General features: G+C 36.4%; 1 protein-coding gene across 1 annotated transcript in view; it reads right to left on the reverse strand.

Annotated features, from left to right (window-relative positions):
* The window catches only part of LOC138708924 (protein O-linked-mannose beta-1,2-N-acetylglucosaminyltransferase 1-like), a 400,514-nt gene that overhangs the window by 32,848 nt on the left and 354,092 nt on the right, over positions 1-13,574 (reverse strand). The window contains exons 12-13 of the mRNA XM_069839284.1: positions 11,886-12,076; positions 8,322-8,430 (exon numbers count right to left, since the gene is read on the reverse strand). Of these exons, the coding sequence (XP_069695385.1) occupies positions 8,322-8,430; positions 11,886-12,076 (300 nt within the window). The remainder of the gene's footprint in view (positions 1-8,321; positions 8,431-11,885; positions 12,077-13,574) is intronic.

Here is a 13,574-nt window from a genome sequence, read left to right on the forward strand (position 1 = left end):
TCTTCATAATTACATTTAGTTCGTTAAGCCTGTGCTTTGTGCATGACTCAATGTGTTAATGCAGTGATAATTCCATTTATAGCCTATAATGCAAATAGAAATTGAAATGTGTTGTGGTTGTGATAAAAGTGTAGAAAATTGATTTATAGCGTCACATTGGCAGTGATAAAAGTGTGATATATTCGTTCATGGCCAAAGCATTTTCAACGTATTTTAGCAAGTTCCTATAGTGGCCGGGACATAAGTAACCTTCACCACGCCCTCTACACAAAGAACAGCAAAATAAATGTACGAACTTCAACTATACTGTACATTGAAGTCTATCCAAGAATACACACCTACCAAAGTTGTAACTAGAAAAATATAAATTACTGTTTTCCGTTCAATTTCAGTAGTTTTTGCGTATGTCACAAGTCAAATCTAGAAGTTTTTAATAAATTTTGGGGCTTCATTTACTATAGGATATCGCTTAATTTTCGTCAAGTTGGACAAACTATGACGTCACAATATGGCGCCAATGACGGCACAACGCAGTGACGTCACAACATGGCCGACGTAAACCAAAACAATAAATAAATAAAACTATCTAAAAAAATTAAAAAACAAACTGACGATATCCCATTCTACAATATAACCCAACCGTTCTTATCCAAAATACGATATCACCAAAACAATTCACGATATCCCATACTGGAACAGAGCCCATCCGCTCTTATCCAAAATACGATATCACCAAAACAATTCACGATATCCCATTCGGGAACAGAGCCCATCCGCTCTTATCCAAAATAGGATATCACCAAAACAATTCACGATATCCCATTCGGGAACAGAGCCCATCCGCTCTTATCCAAAATAGGATATTAGCATAACAATATCACAATATCCCATTCTGAAATATAACCTATCCACTGTTATCCAAAATACGATATCACCAATACAATTCACGATATCCCATTACGGGATACAACCCATCCACTCTTATCCAAAATACGATATCACCAAAACAATTCACGATATCCCATACTGGAACAGAGCCCACCCGCTCTTATCCAAAATAGGATATCAGCAAACCAATATCACAACATCCCATTCTGAAATATAACCCATCCGCTCTTATCCAAAATACGATATCACCAAATCAATTACAAACATCCCATCCTCGAATAAAACGCACCCCTCTTATCCAGAATAGAATATCAGCAAAACAATTTCAAAACACATATTCATCTCATGTCACTAAAATATCACCTCACGAATCATCATCGGGGCTTGCAGCCCCGATACCCCGCTTTTTGCATCATGTGCTACACGTCGGATCATCATTGGGGCTTGGAGCCCCGATACCCCGCTTCTATTGGTGATATCGTATTTTGGATAAGAGCGCAATTTTTAACCCCAAATAAAAACATTAAAAAGAAACAACGAACAGATCCACACACACACCCATATATACAAAACCAACAAAAATAAAAACATATATCTACAATAAATAAATTAAACATTATCCTCGATACATAATTACTTCCCTAGCAAACGAAAACCCATCCTTATAAAAAAAAAACAAATAAAACGCTCACCATCCAAACCTTCTTTTTATCCTCTCAGATCCAAACACATCCTTAACCGGTACGCCATTCAAACCTCATGAATACCAACCACGAACAAAATTTACAAATCTTCCAACCTAACCACTTCCGTCCAAAAAGTGACGTCTTCAAGTGACGTCATAATATCACTACACTCCATTCTACAATCTAGCCAACATAAATTCTCATAAAAACAATAACGATATCCTATAATCAAGTAAACCCAAATTTTGTAGAGAAAACACACTGTCTGCTAAAGTAAATAATTACCTAGGTACGTAACATTTCGGACATAGGCTAATTAGGCCTATCATATAGGTTACATCATCAGGGAAAATAGACTGACCAGAGGGAAACTGCTATTCTATTGGATTCGATGGCTATTCCAAATAACTCTGAGAAGATAATACTTCGCTACTGCTAAATAGGGTAAGAACGATGTGCTGAAGCCAGTATTAATTCTGAAACTGAATTTCTCAAAAAAAGTCTTCCGTGAAAATGCTTACTCGAGTTATGGAATTAATAGGAAGATGAGGTAATGAAAAAATGAGAACTACGTATAGGAAAATCTTTTTGGCAATAATCTCGTACGTAAAAACCATAACGAATCGGATTTGTAAACAGTTAGTAACAGCAATTTCGATTCTCTTTAACAAAATAAGTGATTTCATAATATCCTTGAAAACTGCATAGGACTCAAAATTTTGGGAATTTGTCAAATTGGGTAGCCTACACTCCAAGGTGAAATAATTTATATCGGTCAAAGCACGAAGAACAGAACACGTTCGATAATTACGTTATGTCAACAGAAAAAATTGTGATAGTTTAGCATTTCATGAATCGTGAACACAAGAAAATGGTTGATTCAAATGGACGCGTAATTAGAGAGGCCTTCGAAATTTAATAAACCGCATGTCCGAAAACATTAAACCTGTTCTTAAACACAGAAGAAAAACGCGGAAAACTTATTTGGGATAAATTTCACAACACGGATTCCTTCCTTTCCCTCTTAATTCAAAATTCCAACCTTGTGCACACAAAGTAAATTATTGGCACTGAAAAGTGCCTTTTCGTAAGCATGATAATGTGCATTCGATAAATGCAGACAGTAGTATTTTAGAATATATCGTCAGTGAGGAATCTGCATACTGAAATTTTCCCCTTGTTAGATATAGCAAAAATTACTTACATGTAATATTTCACCATATTCCACAATTTGATATGCACTTATTTCAACCGTAACTCCTTTAATTTCAACTTCACTTCATTATATTCACTGTTGACGCCATAATGGAACTGCACAGTGTTGCCAACTCCAGTTTTCAGAAATAAACTAAATACTTAAAAACCGCTAAATATAGCATAAAACCCGCTAGATTTTTTTGATGTATATTATATTTAAAAAAATAATAAGAATAGGCTTGCTTACTTACTTACTTACAAATGGGTTTTAAGGAACCCGGAGGTTCATTGCCGATCTCACATAAGCCCGTCATCGGACCCTATCCTGTGCAAGATTAATCTCTATGATCATATCCCACCTCCCTCAAATCTATTTTAATATTATCCTCCCATCTACGTTTCGGGCTCTCAAAACGTCTTTTTCCCTCCGGTCTCCCAATTAACACTCTATATGCATTTCTGTATTCACCCATACGTGCTACATGACCTGCCCATCTCAAACGTCTGGATTTAATGTTCCTAATTATGTCAGGCGAAGAGTACAATACGTGCAAGTAAGAATAGGCTATAAAATATTATTAAACACCTACCAAAACTAGAAAAGAAGAGATTCTACATAATCATTATCGTCTTCTTCAATTTCAGCCATAGTTGCAGTTTCTGGTTTGTATGTTTACATACAAACAATGTTTCCATTGTTCCGATTTTTTTTAACAATGTGTTCAGGCAAGTCAAAATCATGGTAACATTTACCACGCCGTCTCAGTGCAGCCTTAACTGTCAACATTGCGTTGAATTTCATAGTTGTTTATTAAAAAAACAAACAAACAAACAAACAAAAAAACAATTGCATGAATCAGGGTCCAGGGTCTTCTGCTTTAGACTGTGGTCTTCTGAGAAATACTACTCATCTTACTTTAAAAAATCATATTTAGTTTATTTTGTAGTAACAATAAAAAATAACGTAACATGGACTTGGACTATGATGATAATGGTGATGTTTAATGTATAAAATGTTTGAAAGTGTTATAATCAGATATGTAGGATAAGCATCAGAATTTAATATTTTGTAATATCACATCATTTTTTAACACAGAATTTTAATTGCTACTGAATTTTGGCTTTCTTGTTTCTGCCATGTAGCGTCATACGAAAAACTATAGTCGCGACGCTGTTATTTCCGGCGTGACTCCGCCTCTTTGCTTACGTCTTAGGAAGTGAAGGCCCTATAAAGTCTAGGTAGGTAGTATAGTTCGCCATTTTTATTCTTTCGTTCCCGAGCTACCATACGAGGAATCTATTTGCCACACCGTTAAACATTATCATGTCGTAGCTCCTATGATAATAAATCAAACGCACTGTAGTTCAGCAAATAATTGAGCGGCAAATAACGTCTTCGTGTGCTTTCTGCGAACGCCAACGAAAGAGCCAAAATGGCGGGCGATTATATTAAGTATTTATCGAGCCTTAAGAAATGAATAACGTCTTCATAAGGAATCACAAGACGCACACGTTTAAATGTAGCCGACCTGCAAACCGATTGGCTGCGGAAAATTAGAGCGACGGGACTATAACACCACTGTCACTTGGCGAGTGAAATTTTTACTACTTACTGAAGTGAAAGCTTTGATGGGTTAGGCGCTAGACGCAAGTTAATTTGGTGCAAGTGCGGATTCTTTGGTTATTACTTCTATGAATAGATCGATTTGATCCTGTGTTAGCATTTCTCTTGTGTGTAGTGAAGAGGAAGTCCCGAATCATACATAACACGTGGAGGCACCACACCATGTTTTAACAATGGTTTTTAGTGTGAAGTTTTTCAGTATAAATATGCTTCAAAGAATTAGCTGATTTTGCACTATCTACACTACTTTCAGCCCGAGAGTGGGGTAGGGAGTTAAGGCTGGTTCACAATAAACCGGGAACGAGAACCAGAATGAAAACGAGAAGCAGAGGACGTGAATATGAAAATTTTTTATTCACAATAAACCGAGAACGTAGACGACTATGCATATCGATATGTATGTCAATAACGATATGTAAAGTCGATATTACGCATTCTGATGTTATTTGTGTATAATTGACCAATGGCGTTCTCTCATGAGTACAAGGCAGCCAACATAAACACAGGTTAACCAACTTCGAAATTTCAACTGAAACATTTCATTAGGTACGCTACTATAAATATGCCCATGCATCTTTATTATCACAACTTATTTTAAGTCTACCATAACATAAAATAATTAGAGAAGAAACATTTGCAATAGAACAAAAATGAACACAACAGTAGTTATTGAATTGAAGCGTGAATATGTAATGTGTAATACAACCAATACAGTAATAAAATATGATTCGCTTCCGATCGGTGTCCAAAGATGCAGCTATTGAAAGCCACGTATTCTCCTTCATTTTCTCATCTTTATACGAGGCGCGCCGCTTATCGTAAATGTGAGGATTTCAATATTAGAATCTCATCAAATAAAACTTGTTCCATGATGCACAGCACAGAACAAAATAATGCATAGGTTATGTCACGGTCTTCTTGCTACAAAATATACGACGACAAAATAGCTTTTAGATGGCAATAGAATGAATCTAGTGGGCTGTGATCGGAAACGTGAACGCCAAAGTTGAAACTTGGCCAACTCTCCGTTCCCGATCTCGGGCTCCGGCAAGCTTTTCGTTAATTGTGAATGCTCACATTTAAATGTATATATTTTAACAATTTTACCGTTTTCGTTCCGAATCTCGTTTCCGGTTTATTGTGAACCAGCCTTTAGTCTTTGCCTTTAAACGTCGCAAACGATAGAGAGCCTTATATATAAAATTTCAAATAACTGGTTTTCCATGCAAAATATTCATTTAACGATGGGTACAAGTTTAGAGTTTATTTCTCTAGTACAGAAGGAAGAGCTAAATGATATCAGTGAGATACATTGTTGTACTTACGCCATTTTTGACACAGGCACGGATATTTAAATGAATTGCGATCCGTGTCAACAAAATTAATACTTCGTTCGTTATAAATTTGTAGTGGTTACAATATTCAAGCTATTCGTTAGGATACTCTTCATAAACTTCTATGCAGAACAATACACATTGTGACATTAACAGAAAATATAATGTGACACTTTTAGTACACAAACCGCTACCAGTATTATATGAATAATACGTACCTTCTTGCCCGCTCGATAAATGGCGGAGCTGCTAATTCGAGATAGCAATATAGCGATGTGGGTAGGTGTGAAATCTGAGACAATCTGTGGTGATTCCACTGATCATATCAATATTTCCCTGATGATGGAACTATATAGTACCGAAATGTTAATGAGGATGCGGAGGAAAACCCAAAAACTGATTTCTGATCACATTCGCCGTGAAAGCAAACAAAGCGTACGAGTAAATATAATAATATTAATAATAATAATAATAATAATAATAATAATAATAATAATGAATCCGAGTGTCCCTCTGAAGGTCAAAGGCCTCCTGCAAGAGGGTAGCTCTTATTCTCTAATGCGATGAGCTAAGAAGATTATTAATCTATTACTTTTATAGAATATGCCATTAGGAAAATTCAGGATAACAGAGAGGGTTTGGAATTGAACGGGTTACATCAACTTCTTGTTTATGCGGATGACGTGAATGTGTTAGTAGAAAATCCACAGTTAGGGAAAACACAAAAATTTTACTCGAAGCGAGTGAAACGACAGGTTTGGAAGTAAATCCCGAGAAGACAAAGTATATGATTATGTCTCGTGACCAGAATATTGTACGAAATGGAAATATAAAAATTAGAGATTTATCCTTCGAAGAGGTGGAAAAATTCAAATATCTTGAAGCAGCAGTAACAAATATAAATTATACTCGGGAGAAAATTAAACGCAGAATCAATATGTTATTATACGGTTGAGAAGCTTTTACATCGAATCCGCTGTCAAAAAATCTGAAAGTTAGAATTTATAAAAACAGTTATATTACCGGTTGTTCTGTATGGTTGTGAAACTTGGACTCTCACTTCGACAGAGGAACAGAGATTAAGGGTGTTTGAGAATAAGATTCTTAGGAAAATATTTAGGGCTAAGATGAAGTTACAGGACAATGGAGAAAGTTACACAATGCAGAACTTCACGCATTGAATTCTTCACCTGACATAATTAGGAGCATTAAATCCAGACGTTTGAGATGGGCAAGGCATGTAGCACGTATAGGCGAATCTAGAAATGCATATAGAGTGCTAGTTGGGAGACCGGAGGGAAAAAAAAAACTTTTGGGGAGGCAGATAGGAGGATAATATTAAAATGGATTTGAGGGAGGTGGGATATGATGATAGAGACTAGATTAATCTTGCACAGGATAGGGATCGATGGCTGGCTTACGTGAGGGCGGAAATGAACCTCCGGATTTCTTAAAAGTTATTTGTAAGTAAGTAAGTACTTTTATTTGTAAATAACAGATGTGATCCTACCAAATTTCTAATTTATTATTATTATTATTATTATTATTATTATTATTATTATTATTATTATTATTATTATTATACTAGCCGTACTCATGCGCTCCGCTGCACCTGTTAGAAATAAATATAAAGTAATTACGTAATTAAAATAGGACATTTTATCAAGGGAACATTCGTGTTTGATAGAAGGATAAATCGTTTATTATGTTACTTAATTTAAATTGCATTAAAAAAATTAAAATGCGATCATTTTGATCCAGAGACCACTCATTTGGTCATAAAAATTATTTTATGAAATACAGGAAACGAATACCTATCAAGTTTTCTGTGCATAAGAACCTATTTTAATCTTACCTATCCTCGATTCACTCAGAAGTTACTGTAATAACATTATAGGCCCAGCATTATGTCCATCTAGAGAAACTACACTTTCCAATGGTGAATTAATAATTAATTATACAAATCGGTTAATTTAGCTTCCGATATTACTTCATACAAACACAGAAACATTATCTTTAGGCTATGTTTCATAGCTTTCGATTGTTGTTGTCCAAGGCCCCTTATAGACGAAGTCATTTGTTTTTTATTCCATTACACCGCCTTGGATGGCGTTGTTATTGTAAGTTTAAAACTCATTTATCTAATTAAATATCAGTCCTATCAAAATTTTGCACGGAATAACACTTATCGGAAATTATTTTTAAAGAAACTTTTGTTATGTAATATTTTTCGTGGAAATTAATAATAAGGGAGACATTTCGATTTATTTAATTTAAGCCTCCTTATAACCCCCCTTTTAAATAAAATATTTTGAATGCCATATAGCCTAAATTCTAAGTTACAACGAACTTCATTTATATTCCAATTTTCATATAAATCGGTTCAGCTATTATCACGTGAAAAGGTAACAAACATCCAGACAGACAGATAGACAGACAGACATACAAACAAAAATTTCAAAAAAGCGATTTTCGGTTTCAGGGCGGTTAATTATATATGTTAGGACCAATTATTTTTGGAAAATCGAAAATTACCAGAAAAATTTCGGCTACAGATTTATTATTAGTATAGATTATAATTTTGGCTCCTACCTTCTTATCTGGTATGAAATTCTCCTCACATGGCGACTTGCTATGATCCAGCACCAAGCCGCGCTTTATCATATCTACAATCAATTCTTCGTAGTTGTTCTTCTTCACACTGAAAATAATACACATTTCGAATTTAATCTATCAGCATAACTTATTACAGCTAGTTAACAACTATTGTATGGAAATACGAATATTGATACACGAAAAAGTAATGAAATACACTGCTTCGCCGATTTAGTAGATTAGTTTGAGTTTAAAGAAAGCAGCAGTATAACCAAAGCCACAGTTTCTGGCGTGTGAAATAAGTAGTGGGAACGTTGAGAGCGAGTATCTTACCTTTGTCGCATTATGTGGGAGAGAAAGCTGATAACTATGATTGGCAGACTGCTGACGTGACTTCTGTTTAGGAGGTGCCACCTCTATCAGTAGAAGTGGCAACAGATGCCACTGACTGGGCAAAGTACTCAATCACACGTCTCAGAAGCGCGAATTGCGAGTATTTTGCCTTTACCGCAGTCAGTGGACAAAAAGACTGACAACTGTGACGTGACGTGTATTTGGATTGTACCGTTCTCAGCTACACTGGCAACAAGTGCTTACTGACTATAGGGGAACAACTTACAAAACTCCGTTGGTCTGCTCATGCGTCAATCTTGAAGAGTGACACAATATACTATTCACGTCCTCCTTCCTAATTGTCAGGCAATAGTAGCGCCTACTGATAGCAGTGATGAGTCTGATGACTTGTCAATCTGTAGCGACAATGGTTTGGATTAATGGAGGGAAACTCCAGGCTCCGCCTCCAGCACAGCGGTAAGGTTTAGTAACCTCCTACAACGGAGTTTTGCCAGTTGCATGCCTATAGCTTTTTAGTAAAGGACACACGCCAGAAACGATGGCGCTGGTTGTACAGTACGACGTGATCTGTTGTGACGAGAATCCAAGCGTCTGCATACCGATAAGGCATCGTGTCAGAAACACGTTCACGTCTGAGTATTTCTATCAAAGTAAACATTATTCAACGCCTTGAATTTATTTTTTTATTTTATTGGGTTATTTTACGACGCTGTATCAATATCTAGGTTATTTATCGTCTGAATGATACGAAGGTGATAATGCTGGTGAAATGAGTCCGGGGTCCAGCACCGAAAGTTACCCAGCATTTGCTCGTGTTGGATTGAGGGAAAACCCCGGAAAAAACCTCAACCAGGTAACTTGCCCCGGCCGGGATTCGAACCCGGGCCACCTGGTTTCGCAGCCAGACGCGCTGACCGTTACTCCACAGGTGTGGACTCACGCCTTGAAGACGGTGTAAATATTAAGGATATGGCTGGAGAGTTTGAGGAAATATTTTTATTCATTCATTCATTCATTCATTCATTCATTCATTCATTCATTTATCCATTCATTCATCAATTCATTCATTTCAATCATATTATTATTTTATAATTAATTAACAACTCTCAAATACCCATTCCCATATGATCGATTATTTACTGTCCATAATATTCCTTTACTTTCATGCTCTACCTAAACATGATGCTTGCCGATTGCAGGGGACTTGCTCCATATGTTGCATCTAAGTAGGTAAACATCGGTTTCTCCTATATCGACGGAGCAGTATATAGGACCATTTGCAGGAAATGTAAATTTGGGATAATTGTTTTTTTTTTATTTCTTCTAACTTTGTTTTAGTATCGGATTTAATAACCCTTGACTAAACTTAATGATCCATTCAACTGATCTACAGTGCATTCAATTTAATTCCACACACAAGAAAATTAATTAAACCTAATTTTAAGCGAGCGTGTTAGGTATTTACATCGATGATAACCGACTTTGTACGGTATTACTGTATACCAATGACGCGTTGTTCTTTTATAATTTATTTTTCGACGCTTTATCAACTGCGATCAGTATCTAGGAACTGACCATCCTACCCATTATCTCCTGGCTTATTTATCTCATTAGTGATGTCTTATTAGTGTCACTTATGAGTTTCAAACCTGTCTTGGGACAGTTGACTAAACAACAATAAACTTAAAGTAGAGGGATTGTGTAACTATTATTGATGACCATGAAAATACAAACCACAACTCCAACAAAATTATTGACAATATAATATAATAAAAAGGGCCAAGAATTAGCCAGATGTAATAAACCTAGTGTAATGAATAAGGCTCTCAAAATACTCGTATGTCCGGAATTTGAGAGGACTTGTCTACTGGACACAATAAATAATCGTGAAAGGTTAAAATGTCTCACCATCTCCTTATTGTAAGAATAGAGGCGACATTTAGCAGCCACCGGCGTAGCCCATGTGACTGGCGTGTTTGCCTACTGATCCTGGGTTGCGCTTGGGCGTGGGTTCGATTCCAGCTTGGATTGATTACCTGGCGAGGTACTGTCCGAGGTTTTCTCGACTGTAAGTGAATGTCAGGTAACTCCTTGACAATACTAGGCCTTATCTCGCCAGATACCATTTCGTCATTACCAATTTCATCGATACTTAATAACTAGGGGGCGGATGTTGATGAAAAGTCATCATCTTATTTTTCACATTAGGACAATGCCTATTAGTATAGATATCCTTTCTATGTTAATATCAACGTAAAAAAGTAATTTCTTATATTGCATTTTTTGCATTTTTGACGTTTTTGAACTAATAGTTCATTTTTATGTTTTTTCGGCATTTTTTTTGGTAATTTTGAATACTTTGAAGAACTTTTAGATCATTTGGAATGCATTTTACTTTCTTCTTTACCGATAAGTCTGTTAAATCATTTTCTAACCAAAAAAGTCAGCACGGTAGTAATTATCTACTCATTCCACTGGAGGCTTCACTTCACACAACGGAAGTAATATAAAATGCTTGTCAGCAGCTTATTTTAAGTGAGGACTTTGACAGCTACTGTTCTTTTGTCGGTACTAGGGTGTCTTTAGAATTTATGTTTGGAAGGGAGGAAACTTTCACCATGTCCTGGACAGGACGTTGTGTCCTCAGCATGGTTCGGAAGGAATATCTACTGTAGTAGACAGTATTATTAACACAAAGATTGCAATAATGCACGCTGCGCCCACAATTTGTTTTGTCATTCACACTCCCTCATCTGGAAGATCTGGTAACAAAAGTGAAGCGCGGAAGGAGGAGGAGATGGAGAATGAAGGCACTGACATGGACCACCCCGTGATTGAAACACATTGTAAACCCTCATTAAAATATATACTTTTCCCTTAAAACCATCATTTTGTTGCATGTTCTTTTCGTTTATCTTAGCCAAATTCCAGGAAGTTGCCTCCTCTCTCCAAGATTTGCAGGGCAGTCATTGAAACAAAGTGACTAGAAGTTGTAGTGCGAGTACGGTGAATAATATTTAAATGTAATTTTCTTTTAATTTTATATCATTTTTACATTAGTTTAAGGGCATTTTAACGATCATTTTAAGCAGATTTTTAGGTCATCAACATCCGCCCACTATTATTAACTTATTAGCTGATATAGCGTTGTTAAATAACCGATTAAAATTAACAAATAGAAATTATATTATCTAGCTGTAAGAGTACCTGTCCACATTCTTGAGTTGCACGTAAGGCAGCGTGTTGAAGGAGTGCTTCTTGAAGTAGACGTCCTGGAAGTAGGAGTTCATGTTGAGGCCTGAGGCTCCGAAGTGGTACGTCCTGGACACGTCGGGGATCACACATTCTCTGCCCTTACGAACCTCTGGAAGCCGCATCCACATGTCCCAGTCCCACATCTGCAAATCACGCAGCATTATATCCGTCTTTTATGCGCAAGAAAAGTTCTTTCCGCCATTGATTTTGAAGTTTACATACAGACCATTCCTGGAATAGTCACTAGAATTGATATCAGTTTTCGAAACAACTGAAGCAGAAACAACGTGTTGTAATCCACAGTCTAGGACCTGTTTCAACATAGTGCTCTAGATACAAAATTATATCAATGCCTTAAGGCAGCCGTGGCGAAAATGCGACTCACGAGCACATTGTGGCTCGTAATGATAGCTGTGCATTTCCTTTGCTTCCTACCTTCCCCAACCCCCACCCTCTCACTCACTGGATTCAAACTCCGTTCCATTTGTATTTGTCTCTGACCTGCGAATAGCGTATCGTCGCAATGTCTCTCTGTAAACCATGTACCTCTACAAAAACGAAAGTTTCAAGTAGGATGGGAGGACGCATTTTTTGCTGCCAATATGATGAGAATATTAAATGTTTGATTTGTTCACAAGTATTACGAGGAAAACGGTTGTATAACACAAAACGGCATTATAAGTTACTACTTGTTACTGATGAAACATTAAAAGGTTAAGTGTTGTTGTTGTTGTTGTTGTTATTATCATCATCATCATCATCATCATCATCATCATCATCATCCCTGTACGTCGATCCTTTTTCAGCAGATGTACGAATAATGCGGTTAGATCTTCAATTTAAACTCACAGATTTACAATATGATGTTAAATGAAAGCTAGATATAAGGACTTGACAAATGTTGAACTTTTCAAATCTTTGCCAAAAAATAAATATCCAAATCTTCGTTCTTTCGCTTGCTCTTTTGAAGCCACGTTCGCTACAACTTACGTTTGTGAAAAATTATTTTCAACAATGAAAATAGTAAAAACCAAATTTAGATCACGACTGACAGACAAATACCTTCGTGATCAACTACGACTGGCAGTAAGTGACATAATTCCTGATTCTGAAACTCTGTCGCAGAGACATTCTGAAGACCGTTAATTTTAGGTTGTGATAATGTGTCCTATGTTTTCTTGTTCATTTATTTCTTCGTTACACGTACTAAACATTAGTTTGTAGCCCTGTACTGCATAAAATTTTATTCAAGTGCTTGACGCAAGAAAAATGGAAATCCGTTAATAAGTCAGACAGTTACTTCACTTCCCCTTCGGGTGTTCGCCTCCCTCCATAGGTGCTATGCACGTTGCAGGTTACACAGTGGCTCGCCGCACGATCGCATTCTCGTCACGGCTGCCTTAAGGTTATCACTAGTATATTTGAGCCGTTGAGAGCAGAAGTGATGTAAGTCAAAAATGGGTAATGAGAGTTAAAGTAAACATTCTGTAAAATACAGCGCAAAGTAGCAATTAATATTCAATTTATTTAAACTATTAGCAGTCAGTGGATAGCACGAAGGACATATCAATTATTGTTACTTTGCGCTGTATTTTACACAATTTTTACTTTAAACATCATTACCCAATTTTGACTTACACC

This window comes from Periplaneta americana, chromosome 11 (genome assembly GCF_040183065.1).
Source record: "Periplaneta americana isolate PAMFEO1 chromosome 11, P.americana_PAMFEO1_priV1, whole genome shotgun sequence".
Classification (NCBI taxonomy): Eukaryota; Metazoa; Arthropoda; class Insecta; order Blattodea; family Blattidae; genus Periplaneta; species Periplaneta americana.